The sequence below is a fragment of the Lepidothrix coronata genome, unplaced genomic scaffold (genome assembly GCF_001604755.1).
Source record: "Lepidothrix coronata isolate B3197 unplaced genomic scaffold, Lepidothrix_coronata-1.0 Scaffold323, whole genome shotgun sequence".
Classification (NCBI taxonomy): domain Eukaryota; kingdom Metazoa; phylum Chordata; class Aves; order Passeriformes; family Pipridae; genus Lepidothrix; species Lepidothrix coronata.
The window spans coordinates 164,335-185,525 of record NW_016690503.1 but is presented as its reverse complement, the minus strand read 5'-3'; the positions used below and the strand labels follow the sequence as shown (position 1 = coordinate 185,525).

At 40.9% G+C, this 21,191-nt stretch overlaps 1 protein-coding gene across 12 annotated transcripts in view; it reads left to right on the top strand.

Annotated features, from left to right (window-relative positions):
• The window catches only part of PCNT (pericentrin), a 78,643-nt gene that overhangs the window by 15,715 nt on the left and 41,737 nt on the right, over positions 1 to 21,191 (top strand). For 7 of the 12 annotated variants that reach the window (XM_017838090.1, XM_017838093.1, XM_017838089.1 and 4 more), the window contains 16 exons: positions 1,661 to 1,719; positions 1,895 to 2,069; positions 2,670 to 2,806; positions 3,339 to 3,450; positions 6,471 to 6,735; positions 7,003 to 7,078; positions 7,621 to 7,837; positions 8,646 to 8,884; positions 9,871 to 10,346; positions 11,576 to 12,152; positions 12,800 to 13,033; positions 14,510 to 14,674; positions 17,505 to 17,651; positions 18,237 to 18,388; positions 19,205 to 19,416; positions 19,897 to 20,108. In XM_017838090.1, the coding sequence (XP_017693579.1) occupies positions 1,661 to 1,719; positions 1,895 to 2,069; positions 2,670 to 2,806; positions 3,339 to 3,450; positions 6,471 to 6,735; positions 7,003 to 7,078; positions 7,621 to 7,837; positions 8,646 to 8,884; positions 9,871 to 10,346; positions 11,576 to 12,152; positions 12,800 to 13,033; positions 14,510 to 14,674; positions 17,505 to 17,651; positions 18,237 to 18,388; positions 19,205 to 19,416; positions 19,897 to 20,108 (3,455 nt within the window). Of the gene's footprint in view, positions 1 to 1,660; positions 1,720 to 1,894; positions 2,070 to 2,669; positions 2,807 to 3,338; positions 3,451 to 4,417; positions 4,451 to 6,470; positions 6,736 to 7,002; positions 7,079 to 7,620; positions 7,838 to 8,645; positions 8,885 to 9,870; positions 10,347 to 11,575; positions 12,153 to 12,799; positions 13,034 to 14,509; positions 14,675 to 17,504; positions 17,652 to 18,236; positions 18,389 to 19,204; positions 19,417 to 19,881; positions 20,109 to 21,191 lie in introns of all 12 variants that reach the window. The other 5 variants (XM_017838088.1, XM_017838091.1, XM_017838083.1 and 2 more) reach the window with 3 other exon arrangements.

The following is a 21,191-nucleotide window of genomic DNA, read 5'->3' as shown; positions in this document are numbered from 1 at the left end:
AAAGAGTAGAGCTCTTACCCCTTTTGCTTCTTCTGGAGTTTTCTTTCCCTAGGTCAGTACTACCAGTGTCTTTCCGAGAAAGCTTCCTGGCTTTCCCTCTCAGTGGTTTCAAAAGGAGGATAAAGGAGTCGGAAAGGAAGCTCAGTGACAGCCTGTAGTTGTGTGTCCTTTGGGATCTGTTTCATATAAGATTGTATTCTGGCATCAGCATGAGGAAAGCTGCACTTTGCAGTACTGAAGGCCTGCTGATGGTGCTCTTGGCATTGTTTGGGAAATTCGCCTCTTCCCAGGTCAGGAGACCATTTCTGACCTGTATGGCAGAGCTTGAGGAATTTCTGGAGAAAGATGAGTCTTGCAGCAATTCACTAGAGAACTTTACAGAATCACAGGCTGGTTGGGGTTGGAAGGGCCCTCTGGAGATCATCAATTCCAAACCCCTGCTAGAGCAGGTTCACCCACAGCAGGTTGCACGGGATCATGTCCAGCTGTGTTTTGAGTGTATCCAGAGAGGAAGACTCCACAACCTCTCTGGGCAGCCTGTTCCAGGGCTCTGTCACCCTCACAGTAAAGAAGTTTTTCATCGTATCCAGATGGATCCCTGGAGATCACGGCTACCTGCAGGCCTCCAGCTAGACTCTGCGCTGCTGATCACACCCCACTGAGCTCTGAAATAAGGTTTAGGACCCATTCCTTTAGTTGTCCTTCCCGAAGAGGAAGAGAACATTCATTTAGGGCTGTTTCTTTTTGACCCAAGAGTAGGAAACCATTTGTTACCACCATGCAGTGAACTGATGGCACAACGGGGCTTGGGAGCAGGAGGAGGTCTAGATACAGTTCTTAGTATCAATGCTGTTGATGTGCCTTTTGGCAATGTAACTTAATATGAATGTAACCATGTAGATGTAGAGGCTGAGAAGAATCTGGCATCAGGTGATGCAGGAGGCTTGGTGGGAAGTTGTGGTACTGTTACCTGGGCAGCTAGAGGACAGATGTTTCTCTTCAGAGAGGCAAAGATTAGACATGACCCAACTTGTTTGAGTGCTGGGACAGTGTCTTGTAGCTTAGATGATATTTCTGCCTCTCCTGGACCATTAGCTGGCACCAGCTTAGTCTCCAAGCTGGAATGAATCTGGGGAAGAGCTGGGGAGGAAGAAGCCATTGGTGTCAGAGATAACTGAGCAGATAATGGTATCTGTGTTGCAATTTGTTTCCTAGGCATTCATAGAAGAAATTTGATGTTTCCTACCTGCTACTGCTGCCTGCTACTCCTGCTGTGTCCCTGGAGACGATTCTGTGATCGTAGTGATGTGCAGGGAAACGCTAAAATGGCATCACTGAATTCCTATCTTTAGGATTTTATTTTCTTTTAGTAACATGTTCTCTGTAGAGCTAAGCAGGCTTTGCTAAATAAACTGAACTTTACCTTCTGAATTGCCTTTGCAGCTGTAACTGCTAGATGCTTGTTTTCTAAAATGAAAGTGAATTACTGGGATATAACAGAACAGCAGGTTTGGATAGAACCCAGCACCTTACCCTGCTGTGTGCCTGCCTGTTTAAGTCCTTGAATTTGATGCTGAAAATTGCAATCTCATCATATTTCTACTTATCATTTAATCATAACATTTTATGTAAATTTATTGATAAGTATTTTATTTCACAGTTGACCAGAGAAAGAAAATAGAATTGGAAATGGAAGAGGCACATCTCCAGGCATTAGAGGTACAAATTCTGTTCTTCCTACAAGAAATAGTAAAGCTCCTTTCAGAAAACAAGAGCTGGTACAAGTCCCATATCTGCTACACATTTATTGTAAAGGGCAAATAAATGGAGGGGAAAAAAAAGTAATAATTTACGAAACATTGTTTACTTTAATAATGTTGTCTTACTCTCTTAGATCCTCAAAAGAGCCTGGGAATTAGAGTCTGACACACGTTTAAAAAACATGTGTGAAGAGCTATGTGAAAAACATCAGACCGAGATGATGGAACTGCAGAAATCTCTGGAAATGGATTTAGAAAAAGTCAGAGCAGAGCTGGGGCTTCTTTCTGTTGAGAATGAACAGTCTAAAAGTAAGTACTGTGGTCTGGAAAGCAGTTGTTTTACTGAACAGTGGCACAGTCGAGTGTTTTGCAACATGTATAAAAGCAAATACAAGATATATGCGTGTACTGTTACTTAAAAGCTGGGACGGTGGCATGACTGTCTAGAAAACAGGTTGTAAATGAAAAATTTTTTAAAACCGAGGTAGCATTGTTGCATTTTGACTTCCACAGAATATGAGGTAGAAACATATTAAAGGGAGGTGCTTTTTTGCTTCCAGTTGAAAACCAGTTTTGACAGTTTCTGGATTAATCAATATTCTGATTAATATTAATAGAAGCTTCTTTTAACAAAAAAATCACGTTTGGATTGTGAATAGTTAAAGCTCAGTGGAACAAAAGTTTCAAAAGCTGGCTGTCTCTTGGCCAGCAGTGTGGGATGCAGAGACCTAGAAAGCACTGCGTGGAAATGTTTGACCTTCAAATACTTTGCTATTGAAGTATTTCCGTGATTCACTGTAAACTAACATGCAGGCTAGAGACATACATGTGTATTTTTGTTGCACAAAAGCTGGACAGGTTATTCATTAACCAGGATGATGGAGTAACAGAACTCATTTTTAATTTTAGTAAAATGTATAGAACTGGAGAGGCAACACCAGTTAGCCATTACAAAATTACGAGAACAGCTGCAGGCTGAGCATAACCATGTCCTAGAAGAGATGAAGATGAAAAGCCAAGAAAAAGAACAGAATCTTCAGAAGGAGGTAAATTACATTTCTTTAGTTGTTTAGAGTGGTTGAGTACTCTCTGCATAACAAAAACTAGACCATATACATGTCATTTGGGTGACCTGCTTGTATTTAGGGATGTTACTGAAAAACCAAAATGCATCTCATGAAGCAGGTAGATCCTCTGAGTTTCCATAGGAGTTCAAAACCTTTGGAATGCAATTGCCTTTGGGCCATTAGGTGCTGTCTCTTCCTCTGTATTTATATGCTTAATTTTCTCTTTCCTGTGTTGTGTTTTTATCTAGCTAACGCTTTTATTTTTTGCCAGTGAAGATAAATATGGCATCAGGAACAAATTCCTCCCTCTCAGAGGTGTGGGTGTAATAGTTAAGTACTACTGACTATGTGATACTGTCAGGAGCTGAGAGTCTGCTTGTCACTAAGTGTTTCCACCTATTTCTGACACAAGTGTCTGTTGCATATAAAGTAAGCAATTAGAACAGAATTGTTTAAAAAGTCGTGGTTTGTTGTTTGTTTTTTTTTTTTTTTTTTAACATGTTTTCTGTAGCTGGACCAACTTCAGGTCAAGCATGAACAACTCCAGGCTCAGTCACAAGAAGAAATCCGGCAGCTTTGGTCTCAGCTCGACAGTACCCGAGCGAACCGACAGGAGCTAAGTGGTACGTTCAAAACTGACACGTTTGATCTTTTGCCTCTTCTCCACACAGAAGTACACATTACTGACACAAAATTCTTCTAAGTATGTACCAGAAGCACACAGATAGGCCACGGTGTCGGTGGGTTGTACCCCAGTGGTCTGTTTCTGGAGCGAGGGGTGAGTCAGTGCCAGATGACAGGTTCTGCAAGTGTCAAAAAGCATGGTGTGACTGTGGGGAAAAGCTTGCTCCTGTGGTTTTCCTTTCCCTTCCCACTCCCTTCCTGCACACTATAAAAATCTTTAGTGAAAACCAAACATCTTTCATTGGAATGTCAAATTAGGTATAATGTAGTTAAAAACTGGAGAAGATCTGGTCAGTGCAATAACATGCTCCTATTTGTATTTCTGTTTCAAGATCCAGGTGTATTAAATAAAACAGCCGGTTTTGCAGTCTAGTGATTGTAGGTGACAGGTTTTTGCTTGAAATGAAGATGGACATGTCTCAGATGTGTGTGCACAAGGAGATGTGTAATACATGAAAGAAGAACTTTCAGAAAAATAAAAAACCTAGAGACCATGAGTTAACCTTGACTCTGCCTCTGTTCACCTTGTGTTGAGACTGTGACATGAGGTTCTTGACTTCTGCTGGGGTAGTTAAAACAGAAGGCACATGTAATGTGCTTCAAATAGAGTTTCAGATTTTCTGAATAATATAACTGTAAATCGCTTTTGAAGTATATTAGGGTTTTGTGAGGTTATTGTTTGTTTGTTTAGGTCATACATTAAAAAAATTTCTATCTAGCCAGACTTGACTATTTCATAACTTTATTTTGATATTACAGAATTATAGCACATAGCACTTTATAGTACTTACTGGAATATTTCTTCTCTGTAGCTCTAATCTTTAACCTTTCAAATGTCTTTCCATGTTTGTAATCACTCACATTCCCATTCTTTGGACGCTTTCTGTTTCTTCATCTTACTTGAAGATGGTGAGACCAGAATGCAGGCCTGTGGTCCAGGTGAGGATCTCTCTTTTGGTGTGTGAGATCTTAGTGTTTGTTTTGCTCTGCTGTTCTTCACTTGAGTGATCATTTGACAATGCGTTTGCACTGATGGGGGACTCCTGGTGGTGGATTCAAATCATAGCAGCTGGATCATGGATTACTGCTCTGATGTAAGAATGACATGTCAGTTCAAAGCTGTTAAACACTTTTTTGGAGGGTTAATTTTGTGCCAGTAGACTTTGCTGGTTAGGCAAAACCTACCCATGGCAGATTGAACTTCCTTTACCTATCTTATTGATGATGTTACCAGTCCCTTCTTGTCACTTGATTTCCGCTTCCACCGGTCCCCATGCCTGGCAACTGCTCCCTTTGGAAGCAGGCCTGAGCCATGGACTTGCTTCACGGAATCGTGGAATCATGGAGAGGTTCGTGTTGGAAGGGACCTTAAAGATCTTCTCGTTCCAACCCCCTGCCATGGGCAGAGACACCTTCCACTAGACCAGGTTGCTCAGGTCCAACCTGGCCTTGAACACTTATTTCTTCTCTTACTCTTTCTATTTGAATGTTCATTATGAGAATTCTTTCCTTTCAAGTGTGCATTTTCTGGCTTGCTACAAAAAAACCACAGTGTGACAGTCAGCTGTGTTGCTCCTGGATGGCATCCTCTGTTTCTGTTACTAAAGTTTCTCTTTTGTGTAATATAAGCAGCTGCTTTTCTCCAAGCAAGTTCTTTCTTTTCAAAGAATTTCACCAAGTTCTTTCTGCCTGAAATGCAGTTCCCTCTTCAGTTGATTCTTTGGGGATTCAGCGAACTGTAGTTATTTGGAAAGTTGGGCTATCTGGAAAACTCTTCCTCATGGTTTTTGTCCTTTTTTTTCCCCCACCTTTTAACTTTCTGGTATGTTACTGCTGCTTTAATACAGAAGGTGGGGAAGAAAGCTCTCAGAGGGCTGTTGAATAGGCTGCAGTGCTGGCCATTGTCCTCGCTCCCTGGAAGGGGGGCAGCTTGCTGAACCAGCCTTTGATAGCTGCTTTCTGCTGCATTCCTGTTTTGTTGGATGGTTCTTCTTAATTCAGTGAGTTCAGCTTCTGTTTGTGCACACGATGAGCAGCCAAACCATCAATGAAGTAATCCAGAATTGATTTTATTATTTTTATTTCTCGTGATTTTTGTTTTTCTGCTTAGTTTGTGCTAAAGTTTGTTCTGTTTGGGTAGTTTTGTCTGGAGCAAATTAAATGACTTCGACTAATTCACTGCTTCTGGGTGCTACAACAAGCAGGTGTGAAGTTCAAGCAATAGTGCAGGGCTCTGCATGTTACTAGACTAGAGCTGCAGGAAACAAGGAGGACTAGCAGTCTTGCTGATAATTTTGATTCTCATCGTGAGGATGGTTTCTCTGAATGCAGTGTAAATGAGAATGTGACTTCAGAGGAAGAAATGTTTTGTCTTTCAGAAGTTCATTTTCTTACGTAGCTTGTGGGATAACTTTTTGCTGCTGTCTAAGTGTCCCGGTTCCAGCCGGGACAGAGTTATTTTTTTCAGTAGCTGTGAGGGGGCAGAGCCTGGAGGTTATTCTGGAGGCTGTGAGGTTATTCTGTACCACATCAGATCATTGCTGTGGGCAGGGGGAAGGGACTCTCTGGCTTCTGAGAAGAAGGATGTGATGGAAAGGGGAAGCTGCCCACCATTTGTTAATTGTCACCCCAAGTCCACCATGAACCTGTTTTCCATGTGAATCATCCTCTCCTTTGTACACTTTTGTTATTAATATTGTTGCTGTTACTGTTAGTTTTCTTACCTCACTGCTGTTTCCAGCAAATTGTTCTGATCTCAACCCATGATCTTACCCCTTTTGTGCCTCCCACTGGAGAGGGACGAGAGGGGAGCAGCTCATGGTCTTTTTAGTGGGAGTACTAAATTGGGGGGTACCGTTCCTAAACCGCTACACTCAGCAACTAAATCTGACCTTTACAGAATTACTTAGCCTAAAGATATGTATTCTTAGTGCTTGTGTTGGTTTTGCCTCCATTCCAGAGCTAAAAGAGCAGCTCCTGGCTCGTGCATCACAGGTAAAGGAAATAGAGCGTTTAAAACAAGAGTTTGAACAGCAGCGTCAGCAAAGAAACAACGAGCATGAAGCTCAACTGGAACAACTGAGGCTTTATTTTGAGGAGAAGTTAAGAGTTGCTGAAGAAAACTACAGAGAAGAATTGACTTTGTTGCATCAGAGACTGCAAGAACTGAAGGACTATTCACTGTCGGAGTTGGAAATGAGTCAAGATCAAGCAGGGGACATCAGGTGATCTATTCTTTTTCCTTTCGTCCCATGCAATGACAGCATGCTTCCATTTTATTTTTTTTAATACAAAAGAGGATGTTAGCCTCTAAACATCCTCAGACTGAGCATTAGGTAGTTAGAAACGTAGTGATGGATGTGATGAGGGCCCAGCCCTGAGCAGTTGTTGTAGTTGCTTTTTGCCTACTTTCAGTAGTATGCTGCAAGTCATCAGGTTAACTTAATTCATGACATGTTACAATCTTAAAAACTTTAAAACCCTTTTCTCAGTTCTTCAGTCACAGTGTTTGAAGATACTGCTGACAAAGAGAGAAGAGTTGCACTTGATCAGCTAAATCAACATCAGGTAGGATTTTGATATACTGAAAGTTCTGTTGTTCATTATATGACCTGTGTGAACATAGATGTCTAATTCCTTGCTCTTACAAAGAGTTAATTAATTTCAGACGTTTAGTAAGGCTTAATTATTTTTGACAAGTATATTTTATTGACTTAAAATAGTTCTCAGCCCAGCAGGACAGATCAAACAGTGTTCTGTAATTTTATGTGTTTTATGTGCTTTTTGGCTTATCCTGTAACGAGTAAGGAACTCATCTACAAAGCTCTTCTACACAAGTGCAGAATTGTTGTTTCTCTTCTCTATAGTCCTGGTAGTAACTGTGCCTTTCTTTGCTGTCTGTTCTCTTCAGACCAAGAGGCTAGCTCGGTCCCTCTTTCATTTATGCACCTATTTTCGTGCACCTTGTTGTAATTTAAGATCTCGACATCTTTGGTCAACTTGTTTCAAGTTGACTAAGTTTCAAAAAGGAATTTTCCTTCCTCTCATTGACAGATTTCTTTCATGGTTTCTTGAAAGCTAAAGATCTCTTCCTAACCCTTTACTTGTAGGAAGAACTTACCTGTCTGCAGCAACAACTTAAAGAACAACACAGGCATGAATTAGATTCCTTAAGATCCTCCCTTACACTTCAGTATAAAGAGGACCTGATGAAAATGAAGATGGATCTGTCAGACAAATGCATGACAGAAATTGAGGCAATGAAGAGAAAGCATTGTTTAGAACTTGAGCAGCTCCGTGCCCAGCTTTCAGAAGAACATTTTAAAGGTAAGATGGTCTGATAGAGTGGGAAGGAAAATGGTAAGCCGCTTGTGTGGCATATATTTTTCTTTAAACAGATTTATCTGTTTAAATTTGTTATTATCGAGCACTTATGGGCATGTTGAGTTGTACTTCCAAAGATGTGGTGATCTGAAGTTGTTTATTCTGTAGTAAAAACTACTAAAACTGTAAAAGGATCAGCTTTCCATTTTTGCTGCCTAGAAGGGCACTGTCACACAAAGACTGGGATTTAAAATCCGTAACTTACAGTTAGCTAATTAACACATATTGTTATAACCATAATTCAACTGTATGTTGGTTGAAAGGATCAGCAGAGTTTTTTAATTCGCAGTTATCTTTATTTATTTTTAATAGTGGACAGTATGTCAAAACCGCTTAAATTAGAACGTTTAGAGATTGTCCCATCTGATTTTTGGGGAAATACTTTATGTAAATAGTATGTACAAAAGAGGAGATGAAACCTCCATAAATCTGCTGTTACACTGCCCAAAAAGAAAGTCAGCTCCTGTGGCTGTTGCAGATAAGGAGGGAGGACTGGCCGCAGGATTTATGATTGTTCTGTGTGTGTTGATACTGATAAATTCCATAGGTGGTGATAAAATAGAACAGAGTATAAAATCATCCTGATATGGGATTCTTGTTGTCCTGTAGTTAGCCTGGGTAAAGCTGACAATATTCAGCTTTATTTCTGTGCATTAGCAGGATCTGTTAAAAATAAAATAAATTCCAGAATGTCATTTCATTGTCTGGTTTGGGTTTTTATTTTACTTTTTTTTTTTTTTTTTCTTTCCAGAGATCACCAAACTGCGTCTCCAGAGTGCTCATGATGCAGCATGTCAGGTTGAAATGGAGGTGGCTGAGCGAGTGTCTGTGCTGGAGGAGGAGCACAAAGCCAAGCTCTCTCTCCTCAGCTCTGAGAAACAGCGCATTGCAGAGCTTTCAGAGGAAATAAAGCGCTTAAAGGAAGAGATTGTAAAGCAGAAAGATTTTTCTGAGCAGAATGAGAAGCATCTGAAAGAAGAAATGGAAAAGGTTAATTTGTGTTACAGAACGGTTTGGTGTAGATTTGGGCAGGCTCAGATCTGTTGGGAGGGCTAAGGGAGGCAGAGGCAGCACTTCCCTGGGTTAGGGATAGTGGCTTCAGCTTTAAGTGGACTTGCCTGGATACACACAAACGTTGGAATACAAGTCTGTTTTGGTGTAGCTCTTGTACCTTCCTGTTCAAAGTCTTAGAGTTGAGAGAATTCTACGTAGTACCGTCCCTCTTACTGGTTAAATCAGCTGTCCCATCTGAGGATAACCTTAAACTGGATGTTAATTAGTTGTTTAATCTGTTGCAGTATTTGAATGCTAATGAGAATTAGATAGATTAAGCTCTTATTTCTCAAGTCTTCCTCTCCTCCCTTTTTAAAAAGATGGATAAGTGTATCCTTTTCCAGACTTAAAAAACGATGAAGAAAACCAGAGAAAGTCTTTTTTTTTTTTTTTTTTGCCTTCTTTCATTGAACAATCATTTGCTCAGAAGCTTTGGCTTCTGTTTTTATGCTACATGCTTTTTATGTGGCTTTTGTGTTATGTCCAAGAACTGCCCTTGTCATGAACTTGGACACTACATGGAAAATACCACTGGAATGTAGAAGGAGAAGTTTAAAAGAGAATTTTATTCATACCCAGTATAAATACCTAAGATGCCCATAGCTGTATAAGTTGAACTCCTGAAAAGAAGTGACCTCAAGAGAAAACAATGTAGAGTACCATATTAATGCTAGAATTTTGCCTTAGTTTTTTTCTTATCTTCCTTACCCCAATTATTTCTCAAAAATGCATTCAATTTAATGCAGGTCAATTCATAAATTGCCATTTCAGCCTTACTTTTATTAGGAAGGGTTACTTCACTACAAGAATTGAATCTCTCCAGGACCTTAAATGCCTAAGAATGTTCACTTCATGCACTATGCACTTCAGTTTGGTTTCGGTGTTTTATTCTTTTTTTTTTTTTTTAATAACTGCGTTCACAGGTGAAATACGAAATTGGTGAGGATCACAAGAATAAGTTAAGAGAAGCCAGAGAAGAAGTCCAGAAAATAGAGACTATGTACAGAGAAAAAGAGAAGAAGTGGCAATGCGAAAGTGAGGCCCAGAGAATCCAAGCAGAAGAGAAGTTATCGCTGCTGCGCGTCGAGCTGCAAAACAGAGCAGAATCTGAGAGGCAGAGTTTGCAAAGAGAGTTTGAACTTCGTGAAGCTGAAATGAATCAACTTCGAGATCGCCAAGCTGCCAGAATTCTGGAGCTGGAGAAGCTGGTGAAGGAGCAGCAGAACAACTTGCAGCAGCTGGAGGACAGCCTTGTGAGCGCGCAGGCTGCGCAGAAAGCCCAGCAGCAGCACGAGGCCGACCTGCAGGCAGCCAAAGCCCTCATGGCAGAGGAAATGGAAAAGGCCACGCTGTGTCTGCAGGAAGAATGTGCACTGAAACTTATGGAAGCACAAAACAAGTAAGTCCAGAGTGTGTGAGCAGTTTCCCTTACCGGTTCACTCGTTGTTACAGTTACTTTTTCTTATTTTAAACTTAATGAGTGGTAGTGGTGTAGATTTGTCACTTGATGGCACTAACTAACTTACATATGTAAGGCTTGCTGTCCCAAGGAACAGGAATGCCGTCTATTATGGCTTGCTCTGTAATTTTGCTTTGTGTAAATGCATTTCATCTAGTCTAGCAGAGAAAACATAGTCAAGTTCTGCCTGTTAAGAGTACAACACCCGGCTGAAAATCATATGCCAGGCTTTGAAGACAGGAAGTGTGACAGGACATATAAGTAGAAAAATTCTCTAAATATTTTCAAACAATTCAAATGAATTTGAGCAAGCTTTTTGTGGTGAATGAAGCTTGTGCTAACTACTGAATGCTGAGGTTGATATGGCCCCCTCTGGTATTCTTTAGTTCTGGTTAGATGTGAAGGCTGGAACTACTGGTTTTCTTCCCTTTCCTGCACCTGTTTTGTAAAGTGTATTACAGAAAATATTCGAGCAACCACGTGTTTGTATCTGCATGCATTGCTTCAAATATATCACTTCTTTCCTCCTCAAACACATGCTCACAGAACAAGATTGGAGAGATAATGACAGTAAGAAAACACTGAAAGCAGAAACTTAACTTTTAGATAATTGATTGCTCTTTAGTTATTGGTGTCTGCATCCAGAAATACCATAGTTACTGATTACAGCAAGTGGCAGCACTTTAGACAGTTAATTTTCTGCATCAAGCTTTGAGGAGACCTCAGAGAGATGAGTTTGGAGGAGCCCCCACGTATCCCACATAATGCTCCCATGGTGGTTTTATGTCTGTCTTTAGCAGAAGTTTTTAGAGGTGTTTGTTATGACAGTGCCTTGAGGGCAACATATTTGAGAGGTAGCAGTGTATATACCATGTCCTAGATGCTCTCATGTGGCAGTGTTTTAGTTTTAGTAAGTTAATAGGGGTCTCTCTAGTAATAACCAGATACTACCAAGTGACATTGCAGAAACCTTTAATTATGTGGCTATGAAATCGTTGTTGTGGCTTGCTTTGAATTTAGTTCTGTGTTTGAGCATAAAGGAAAACTTGTGGAGGCCAAGTAGGATCTATTTATTTTCCTTTGATTTTTATTTATTAGTTCAATTATTAAAAAAACCCAAGCAGTGCCTTTTTGACAATAGTTTCTTAACTTTCTTGGAAATAATACAGGTTTATGGAGGAACACAAAGCTATGACTCAGAAATTCACAACTGAGCAAGAGATTCTTCTCCAAGAGCTGAAAAAGAAACATGTGGATGAGCTGGAACTCCAAAGTCAGCACCTACAGGAAAAGCATAAGCAGCAAATTTTGTCTCTGACAGCTGATTTTCAAACAAAACACCAAGCTGAAATTGAGGCTCTTAAATCTACACTGGAAAGTAAACAGCAGATTCAGCTTGAAGGTTGTGTTGCTGAACTACAGACAAAGCATCAGGCCCAAATTGATGAGTTGGAGGCTAAGCACTTATCAAATCTGGATTCCTTGGAGTCGTCCTACCTGTGTGAAATTCAGAATATAAGAGATGAACATAGTCAGACTTTGGAGAAGCTGCAGCTGCAGCACATGGAACAGCTCCAAGAACAGGATAAACTGCATCAAGCACACCTGGTCCAGGAGATTGAGATGCTGAATTTAAAGCATGCTGAAGAACTTCAGCTTTCCCAGAATAATTTGAAAATTGAGCTAGCTACTGTTCATATGGAAAAGCTTAAAGCCATGGCTGTTGAAGCAGAAGAAGCTCATAAGGTGAGTCAGAAAGAAAACCTGGCATAGAAGGTGAAATTCCGTGGTAAATTGTGTGGGATCACCTTTTCCCTTGTTCTCAGGGTACGTTTCTACGCCCTCTTTGTGCCAGCACTGACACTTGTGTGTGGCCGTATTGAGAGCTGAAATAGGAAACTCCAGCTGAAAATTAAGCCCATCTGTTGCCTCCTGCCCCAGATGCTCACTCTAATGAGTTTTGTATCTCAGTGTGTGGAAAAGGTACAAATGAGGTAAATCTTTCAGCAGAATTCAGACCCGAAAGTCTCCGTTTTGTGGTTCAGAGCTTCTCTCCCTGACAGAGTTACCGTGTTATTCTTCAGAAGGTGATTAGAAAAAAGTAAATGTAATCCTGGAGGTTAAGCCACATCTCTAGGAATCTAAAGATCCTCCCTAATAAGTAAGGGATTTACAAAACTTTTACTAGACAAGAAAAATAAACCCATTTAAATGCTGTAGAGGGTGTGTGTATGTATGTGTGCTCATCATTCACGAGGCAGTATTGTTCCTGTTTACTTAGAAAAGCTTTGATACAGGAGGAGAAGCTGGACATGTGTTGTACAAAGAGGTTGCAAAGATATTTGTAATGATTTCTTCCCCCCCTCCCCTTTTTTTAATTAATGCTTGCACAGGATGATTTGAACATAGCTCTTCAAAATCAGAGGCAGTTGCTGGAAGAAGAAAAACGTCTGGCTCTGGATCTGTTGCGTGAGGAAGTATTGCACATGGAGGAAAAGCACAGAAAGGCACTCCAAGAGCTTCAGGATCTTCATGAGGCAGAAATTAGGAAACATAAGGAGGAGTACTCCAGGGAGCTGGAAGGAGAATTGGGGAAACTAAAAGCACAGCATGAACATGAGCAAGAGGTCAGAATGTCGCGAATACCTAAAACCAAAATAATCCATGCTTTATCTTAAAGTAAATTCAGGTTTTATTAACCTTAGAAATAAGATGCTTCTGGGGTTTTTTTAATAGTGCCAGTAGATATGAAGAGACAAATTTAACATTTTTAGACCTTGCTTTATCCGAAAGGACTTAAGGGAATTTGTGTATGTGTATTAGACTTATTTTTTTAAAAAAAATTTAAGCCCGTGTTTGCAGTACTCTCTTTATGGGGCTGGGCTGGGCTTGCTTTCTTTTGAGATCCTGTCATATTTAATTCAAAATTTTAAAGCTGCCATTTTGATTTAAAACTAGTAGGGAATAATTTAGGTCATTAACCATTTGTGGAAAGCAACTGCTTTTTAAGTAAAAATTCGTTGCTAACATTTATTTCTCCTAACTGATTTCTTCTTTTCTTAGAGAAATTATAGTAGGTACTACTTTTCCAAATGTGATTTCTCAGTGAGGTTGAGAAATATTCCTATTTGCTCTTAAAGCTTTGCCATTTCTTCTTGTTGGGAATGTTTATGTGTAAGGTTGATGTTTACTTTGATACTGAATGCTAAAAAGATTGATTATTACGCTAAGTTCTCTTTAAGCATCAAAATGGAATTAAGATCTTCTGTTCACTCAGGTTTTTATGCAGTCTGACTTATGTGCATGCAAGCAGCCATAAGTGATGAAGACTTTTCACTTTCCTGTGTTATATGTTACGTTCACGTAGTAGGCAAAGTCACAAAGAAAATGAGCTTTGTCCAGCTATAACCATGAAAAATATGTTAAAATACAATTAACTTTGGCTTTTTCACTTACTAATTTGAAAGTTGGATAGTGTTCCAAATAACTCTCAAATCACTTTTGGAAGAATAGGTTGCCTAGGAAGGTAGTCTTGTTTTCTGGGAGGTTCTAATGGTTACTCAGTCTTTAAGCTCTTCATTCTAGAAAGAGGATTTATGACCATTCTGATGACTACTTCTTAGAATAATAAGCAAAAAACCCCAAATGAACGAAAAAATCCTCAAACCTTTCTCTGTTGTATCTCATAGGATAATTGCATTAAATATAGCTGTGTACTGTTTGTTCCCATTTGAACAAGAGAAATCACTTCTTAACAAAATATACTCTCCCTGTGTTTCTCTCCTCCTCTTTCCTCCTTATTTCTTTGAATTTCTCTTGGGGAAGTATCTGTTGGAAAGAATAAGGAATACTTTATTAGTCTGATCTGATATTCTCGTGAATACAGGGTTGATATCTAATGCCTGGTTGCTTCTTATCTATTTTTATCAGCTTTCTTTTTTCTGTACTCAGCATGATGATAGAAAGAAGCCCTGTATGACCTTGAGGATTGTGAACATGCTTTTAAGAATTTGGTTGAGCTTGATGGGTTTAGTTTGGTTTTATTTTTTCCCTAATTCTAATACTATGGTCTAAAATACTTTATATTCCTTACTTGTCTACAGCTGTATGCTTCTGCATCGGCCTCTGAAGTAGAATCTGTGAGGAAAGCTCTTCTGGCTCAGTTTGAAGAGGTAAAATTGAAGCAGCAGCTTCAGTTCCAGGAGGAGATTGAGCTGTTGAAGTGTCAGTCGGAAGTGCTGCTGGAACAGCAGATTGCACAGCTGAAGGTAGGCTCTGGTGAAAATGCACTTCTGAGTATGCACTGGGAGAATGTTCTGCTGAAAAAGACCAACTGGTGTAAATTTCTGTTCTTCAGTGTCTAAAATGACGCTGAGTTAAGTCTTTTCCTTGCTTCACCATGTTAGAACTAGAAAGGTAGCATTGGAAAAAAGCAGTGTGATGCGAGCAGTTGTATTTACTACAGGGTTGTTTTCAGGTTCTGAATTGGATATGAAATGGTGCCCTTCAAACAAAACCAAAAAAATCAGTGGAAAATATTTGCTCTAAGCAACATTCCTTGTGTACATGTTCAATTTGTCATTTGAGACATTTTCTTCTTGGTGTCTGCAGAGACTTTGCCCTTGGCCTGTCATCCTGTGTCTGCTGCACTCTTGTGTGTTTGGCAAAAACATATTCAGTGTTATCTGAGCTTTAACTAAGTCTGTGATGACAGTGAGCTCTTTGTGTATGAGATATTTGTTGTTGTTAATCTCTGCTTTCACGGATTCATCATTTGAGTTCTAAACTTCCATCATGATAAGCATCTTCAAGATGTTTCCTACCTCTGACTTCTGTGTAGTCCTGACCGTTCCTTGACTTCGCTCTGTCTGGTGCAGCTCTCTTTTGAAACAGAGGACACAAGCGTGTCCTGAAAAGCTGCTGCAGGTGTATTTGACATTGCTGTCCTCAGCTGAACCCCAGCCTTCAGCTCACAGAAGCTGGGACCAGACTGAGTGTTATGCAGATACTCCAGAAGTGGTCTCTGCTTTTCTCTCTCTCATGCTGCCCTAATTAGCATTTGGGACACCAGAAACCTCACTTTTTGTTGAAATTTTGCCAGGGCTAATTCTCCTGCTGGTTCAGCTGTCTATGGATTCCCCCCACATGAGCTTAATGACCAGTGTTTTGTCTCAGAAGAGACTGGCTGGATCTATTTGGAATGTCAGGCTGAACTGCATTGTGTGCTGATGCATATTTTTACAAGTCCTCCCCTGCCCACTACCCTGTGCTCATTTATGCAGTTGTCTTCATGCCAGCCAGTTTCCTTCTTTCCTTCCCTCTGCCTTGCCTAGCAGATTTCTAGTATTCACAATTCCTCTCTATGGTCTGATATACTTTAGGTGGATCTGAGAATAACAGGCAGGCTGTTTCAGAGACTGTCTGCAAATTCAGCGTTCTAGGTCGAGGAAAGTCCTCCTACTCCTTTGTGTCTGTTCACTTTTTACCTTCTTAACTGCAAAGTACAGTGCAAGGACTGGCTCAGTCTCCTGCAAAGGATCAGGTGACTACATGTGCTCTGCTCTGAAGTCTTATTTCTTGCTCTGGGGAATAACTGTTTTCTTGACTTGCCAGTGTAAGAAATAGTTGGCTATCACCTTGGAGTGCGTTGGTGTTCATAGACAAAATTGCCAGAGTTTTTTTTTTTTTTTATACTGTGGTCATTTCCCAGTTCTGGTGTTGCAGAAACAATCACTGATCCGGGTTCCTTTTAGCCTCTTAGCTCAGCCTCTTCAGCATGTTCAGAGAAGGGCAATGGAGGTGGGGAAGGGTCTGGAGCACAAGTCCTCTGAGGATTGGCTGGAGGTGTTCAGCCTGGAGAAAAGGAGGGTTGGGGGGACCTTCTCACTCCCTACAACTCCCTGAGAGGAGGGTGTAGACAGGAGGTGGAGATCAGCCTCTTCTCCCAGGTAACAAGTGACAGGACCAGGGGAAATGGCCTCAAGTTGCACCAGGGGAGAAATAGATTGGGTATAAGGGAAAATTTCGTCACTGAAAGAGTGGTCAGGCATTGGAACAGGCTGCCTAGGGCAGTGTGGAATCATCATTCCTGGAAATGTTCAAAAAAAGCATGGATGTGGTGCTTAGAGACTTGGTTTAGTAGTGGGCTTGGGAGTGCTGGGTTAATGGTTGCATTTTGTGATCTTGGAGTGCTTTTCCAACCGAAAGGATTCTATGATTCTGTTTGGAAAGGGATAGCAGGACCTTGTTTCACCTCCCTTATTTGCTGATGCAGGAGTGGGCAATGTCTAATAATCCCTTCCTTCAGAGTGCTTTCACAGAATCATGTAGGTTGGAAAAGAACTCCAAGATAATTGAGTCTAGTCTGTGCCTGATCCCCACCTTGTCAACTCAAGAGGACTGAGTGCCACATCCAGTTGTTCTTGAATGCCTCCAGGAATGGGGACTCCGTCACCAACCTGGGCAGTCCCTTCTGTGAAAGCCTGAAAACCCTTTCTGTGAAGAAATTCCTCCTGATGTCCAACCTGAACCTCCCCTGGTACAGCTTGAGGCCATTTCTTCTTGTCCTGTCCCTTGTTCCCTGGGAGCAGATCCTGACCCCACCTGGCTACAACCTCCTTTCAGGTACTCGAAGAGAATGACAAGGTCTCCCCTGAGCCTCCTCTTCTCCAGGCTAAACACCCCCGGCTCCCTCAGCTGCTCCTCACAGGACTTACCCTCCAGACCCTTCCCCAGCTCCGTTGTTCTTCTCTGGACTTGCACTTCAATGTCTTTTTTGAAGTGAGGGACCCAGAACTGGACAGAGGACTCAAGGCACAGCCTCAGCAATGCTGAGTACAGAGGGATAATCACTGCCCTGGTTCTGCTGGCCACACTGTTCCTGATTTTGATCATAGTTTGAGTGTGATTTTGTTGACTGGGGGTGTTGACTGTGTAAGTCACTGCTGGTTAATCCAGGAGGTAAAGTGTGTACTTCTGAAGAGTACAAAAAAAGTAATGGGGGATGTTTGATTGGGGTTTTTCTGGGAGGATGGTGGTGGTGTTTGTGGTTTTGGGGGTTTTCTTTCCTCTCTCTGTAAATCCATGTGATTTCTGCAGGATGAATTTGAAGCTGAAAAAAAGGCATCACTACATGACAAGGAGCAGATGTTGATTCAGGAGAGGGAGGAGGCACAGGCTGCTCACCAAAAGGAGCAAGAGATGTTATCAGTCCAGCTGCAGGAAAAGACAGCAGTAATTATCCAGGTGTGTGGAAAATATCTTAAACCTAGATTTTAAATGTGCTTTTGGGGTTGGTTTTTTTAGCACAGTGATCTCTTCTGTCTCAAGGTGTATATTGAGGGACTGCATGTACAATTCTTGTGGTATATTAAACTGTTCTGTTGGACCTTCCTGTTTAGGGGGAAAAAACAGGAGTAACACTTGAGAATTTCCCTACTGGCAATGCATTATTGATTCCAGCTCTTCTTGCAGGATTTGATGAGGTGTCAGAAGGTTGGCACTGGAGCAGAATGCTTTTCTTTCCTTGCAGTTTCCTCCCCAATAGATATTTTGACTTATTTGTTTTTGTTTACTTATGAGACAGAGTTTCTAACAAAGTGCCACTAATTTGTTTGGCAGCAAAATCTGGAGGTAGGGGGTGGGTATGTACATACATACATGTCTTTTTATTTTTATATACATACATTTTAATTGGATAAAGGTGTCATCTGAGCATACTAATATGAGGAGATAAGTAATTTTTCCAGAAACTTGTTTTCAGGTAGGGTTTATAAAACAAAGTTTAGGCAAAGTGATTGACTTTGTTGCATTGTCACTGCTTTTCCACAGCTGGAGAAGAAAGTGGAGTCTTTAAAGCATGAAATAGAGGAGACCAACTCTGAACTGGAGACACTCCTTCAGCAGCAGGACAGGGAAAACCAAGAAGGAGGGAATTTGGTAGCCTTGTTGAGATCTGATATTGAGCAATCCAAGGAGGAAAGGTTTGTTCAGCTTTGGTTACATAATGTTTACTGCTTGGAGTTTTTTTGTTTGCTTGTTTTCTCACTTCTCATAAAGAAATCAATAATCAGGCAAAATTAAGCCAGCTCAAATTAATAGTTTAGGATGATATGCTAGTTTTATTTGCAAATTTTTTCAAGTTTTTTTAAAATTACCAACCTATCTGGACATGGAGGGCAAGGGGTTCTTATCTTGCTCTTTTTTGTGCAGTCTGGTGAAGATTTTGGCATTTTGGGGTTTCCACTGTCTCTCATCTTGGAAAAATCTAAGAAATAGAGAAAGCCTCTTGTTCACAAAACCTTTCAGTGCAATGTGGATTGTTTTGGTGTGTCATGGGAATATGTGGGTTGGAGAAGCTATCACGCTGAATAAGCTTTAAGAAGAATTCCCTCTCTCTCATCTTTAGGAAACTGGCTTACTGTTTTGCTTAAAACTAAAATGTTTTCATAAATACAATTTTTGTTGTCAGCTCTGCCAGAGCACCCCTAGTTATTTTGACGTCACTGATACTATAGTAGTAGATGTATACTCCTTGCTGGTGCTTCCATGGATGTGGAAGAGTCAGATGCTTGAGACTGCACTATGATCTACCCGTGGAGAAAACAAAGGTGTTTTGCTGAGCCAGCTCTTCGACAATTACCTGGGTTTTTTTGTGAGTCACCTGAATCATCTTTGCTGATAACTGTCAAACTATGGCAAAATACCCATTTTAGACTGTCAGCTTTTCAGTAGGTTCAGAGTGTCTTTCAAATCAAGTGCATGCAATTTTTGAAGTGTTGGATGTGCTTCTGTTCTAGGGAAAAACTGCGCGAATCTTATCAGCAGGTTTTGAAGTTGCTTATGGAACTGGTGAAGGCCACAATAGCTATTGAGGACCTTATCTGTAGCAAGATTGGTCTTTGTCTTGATGACAGCCTGGCTTCTGGAGATTCTAGAGAAGCTCACGCTATTGTGGAAGAAATGGGATTTATGCGATATTTCAAAGCCAGAGAAAACCATCTAGAGAAAGGTGAGTCCAAATCGGCAAACCTGGATACATCATCAGCTCATGTTCTTGAAAACTGCCTTTTCCTTTCCTTTTGTATGGATGAAGTTAAGAGAGAGGATATCTCTTGTTGCAATGTTTCTGTGTCTTTCAGAGCTGCTGCACACTTAAGACAGTGCCTATCAGTGTTGTCTCAGTTTGGTTCTTTTAATAGTGCAACTACTAAAACGTTGTTGGAAAAGCCTGAGTGGATTATAGGGCAGGAAAGATGGACTTGGTGAATGCGGAGTTTCAGGTCCCGATGTACAGAATAATCCCAAACGTTGTGAAAAGCCCTGGTGATTTTTTGACATTGAGTTGTTGATGTGTCTGAGGTTTACCTTGTACATCTCCAGGACCAACTAAGGTCACTGTCTGATGTCAGTTGTTATCTGAGTGACTGGTTTTGTTGCTAGCTGTCCTTTTTTTGTGTGTGTGTTTTTTAAACAGCTTGCTTGTTTTCAGTAGAGGAGCTGCTTGATGAAACTCTCACAGAACACAACCAGCTGTCTCCAGGGGCTGACGAGGGGTCTGAGTTGAGCCAATACTTATGTGAAAGTGTTTTTGCAAAGCCAGAATTGGCATGTGAAAATGAAGAAATGATACTGAAAATTTGTCATCGTTTGCGCACTGCAGTGGAGAGACTTCTGGAGCTGGTTACAGAGTCAACTAAACAAGTAAAGCTTTTTAATCTATGTAGAGCAGCCTGGTCTAGTGGAAGGTTGTGCTGGTTTAAAGGTAAACCAGCAGGGGAAACGAACTCAACTCAAAAGAGAGATTATAAGTCAGAATAACAATTTAATAAAATAATACAATAAGTACGATTATACAGACAAACAATTGGTTTTAACCCACAAAACCCAAGTGTATAACCCAGCGCCCTGGGGCATGAACAGAGTGGTGTTCTTTGGGCCCCCTGAGTCCAAAGTAAAAGGAGAGGGGAGAAACCTGTTGGTGAGAGTGCTGTTGCAGTCTGGTCAAAAGTGGTGATTGCAGTCTGGTTGAGAGTGGTGGTCTGCAGTCTGGTTGAGAGTGGTGGTCTGCAGTCTTCCTCTGGATCCCACGAGTGGTTAAAAAAGGTCCCAAGACTCCAAGATTATATATTCTCCAGTTCAGGCAGGAATGCCCAGCACTTCCCTCAGGGTGGGGAGCTCCACAAAGGGTGTGAGGACAAGAGCATCCTTCTATCTTGCAGGCCTCTTAGCACCTAGTTTATAGCCTGAGGAGTCAGGTTCTATGGGCAGATGGTGTAAATGGGTCATTGATAACAGTTTCTGGGAAATGGCATGGAAGGCTATAGAATACACAGGTTTGGGTTACACCCATACAATGATGAACTGGTCCCAGCTGTTCTAACTAGGACAAAGGTGTCCCTGCCAATGGCAGGGGTTTGGAACTGTGTGGTCTTCAAGGTCCCTTTCAACCCAGACTTTTCCACGATTCTATATATAACACTGAAAATGTGAAATCAGTTTTAAGGCTATATATTTGGCCTTCTAGCAGATCTTGTGGGAAGGCAATAAGTTGGTTGCCTTAAGTAGATTTAAACTAGCATTTTAGATTCATTCGGTAACTTTGAGGGGAGGTTTTTTGACAGGGTTTTGTTGCACTTCATGTCAATGCTTCTCCAACATCAGTAAACAGGTTCAGGAAAACTCAGTCTGATGTTAAAATGTTGTGGGAATATGTGGATAGCAGCATACAAACATCCTTGTATTTATATACTGTTCAATTGTGATAATTGTTCAGAGGTTTTGGGC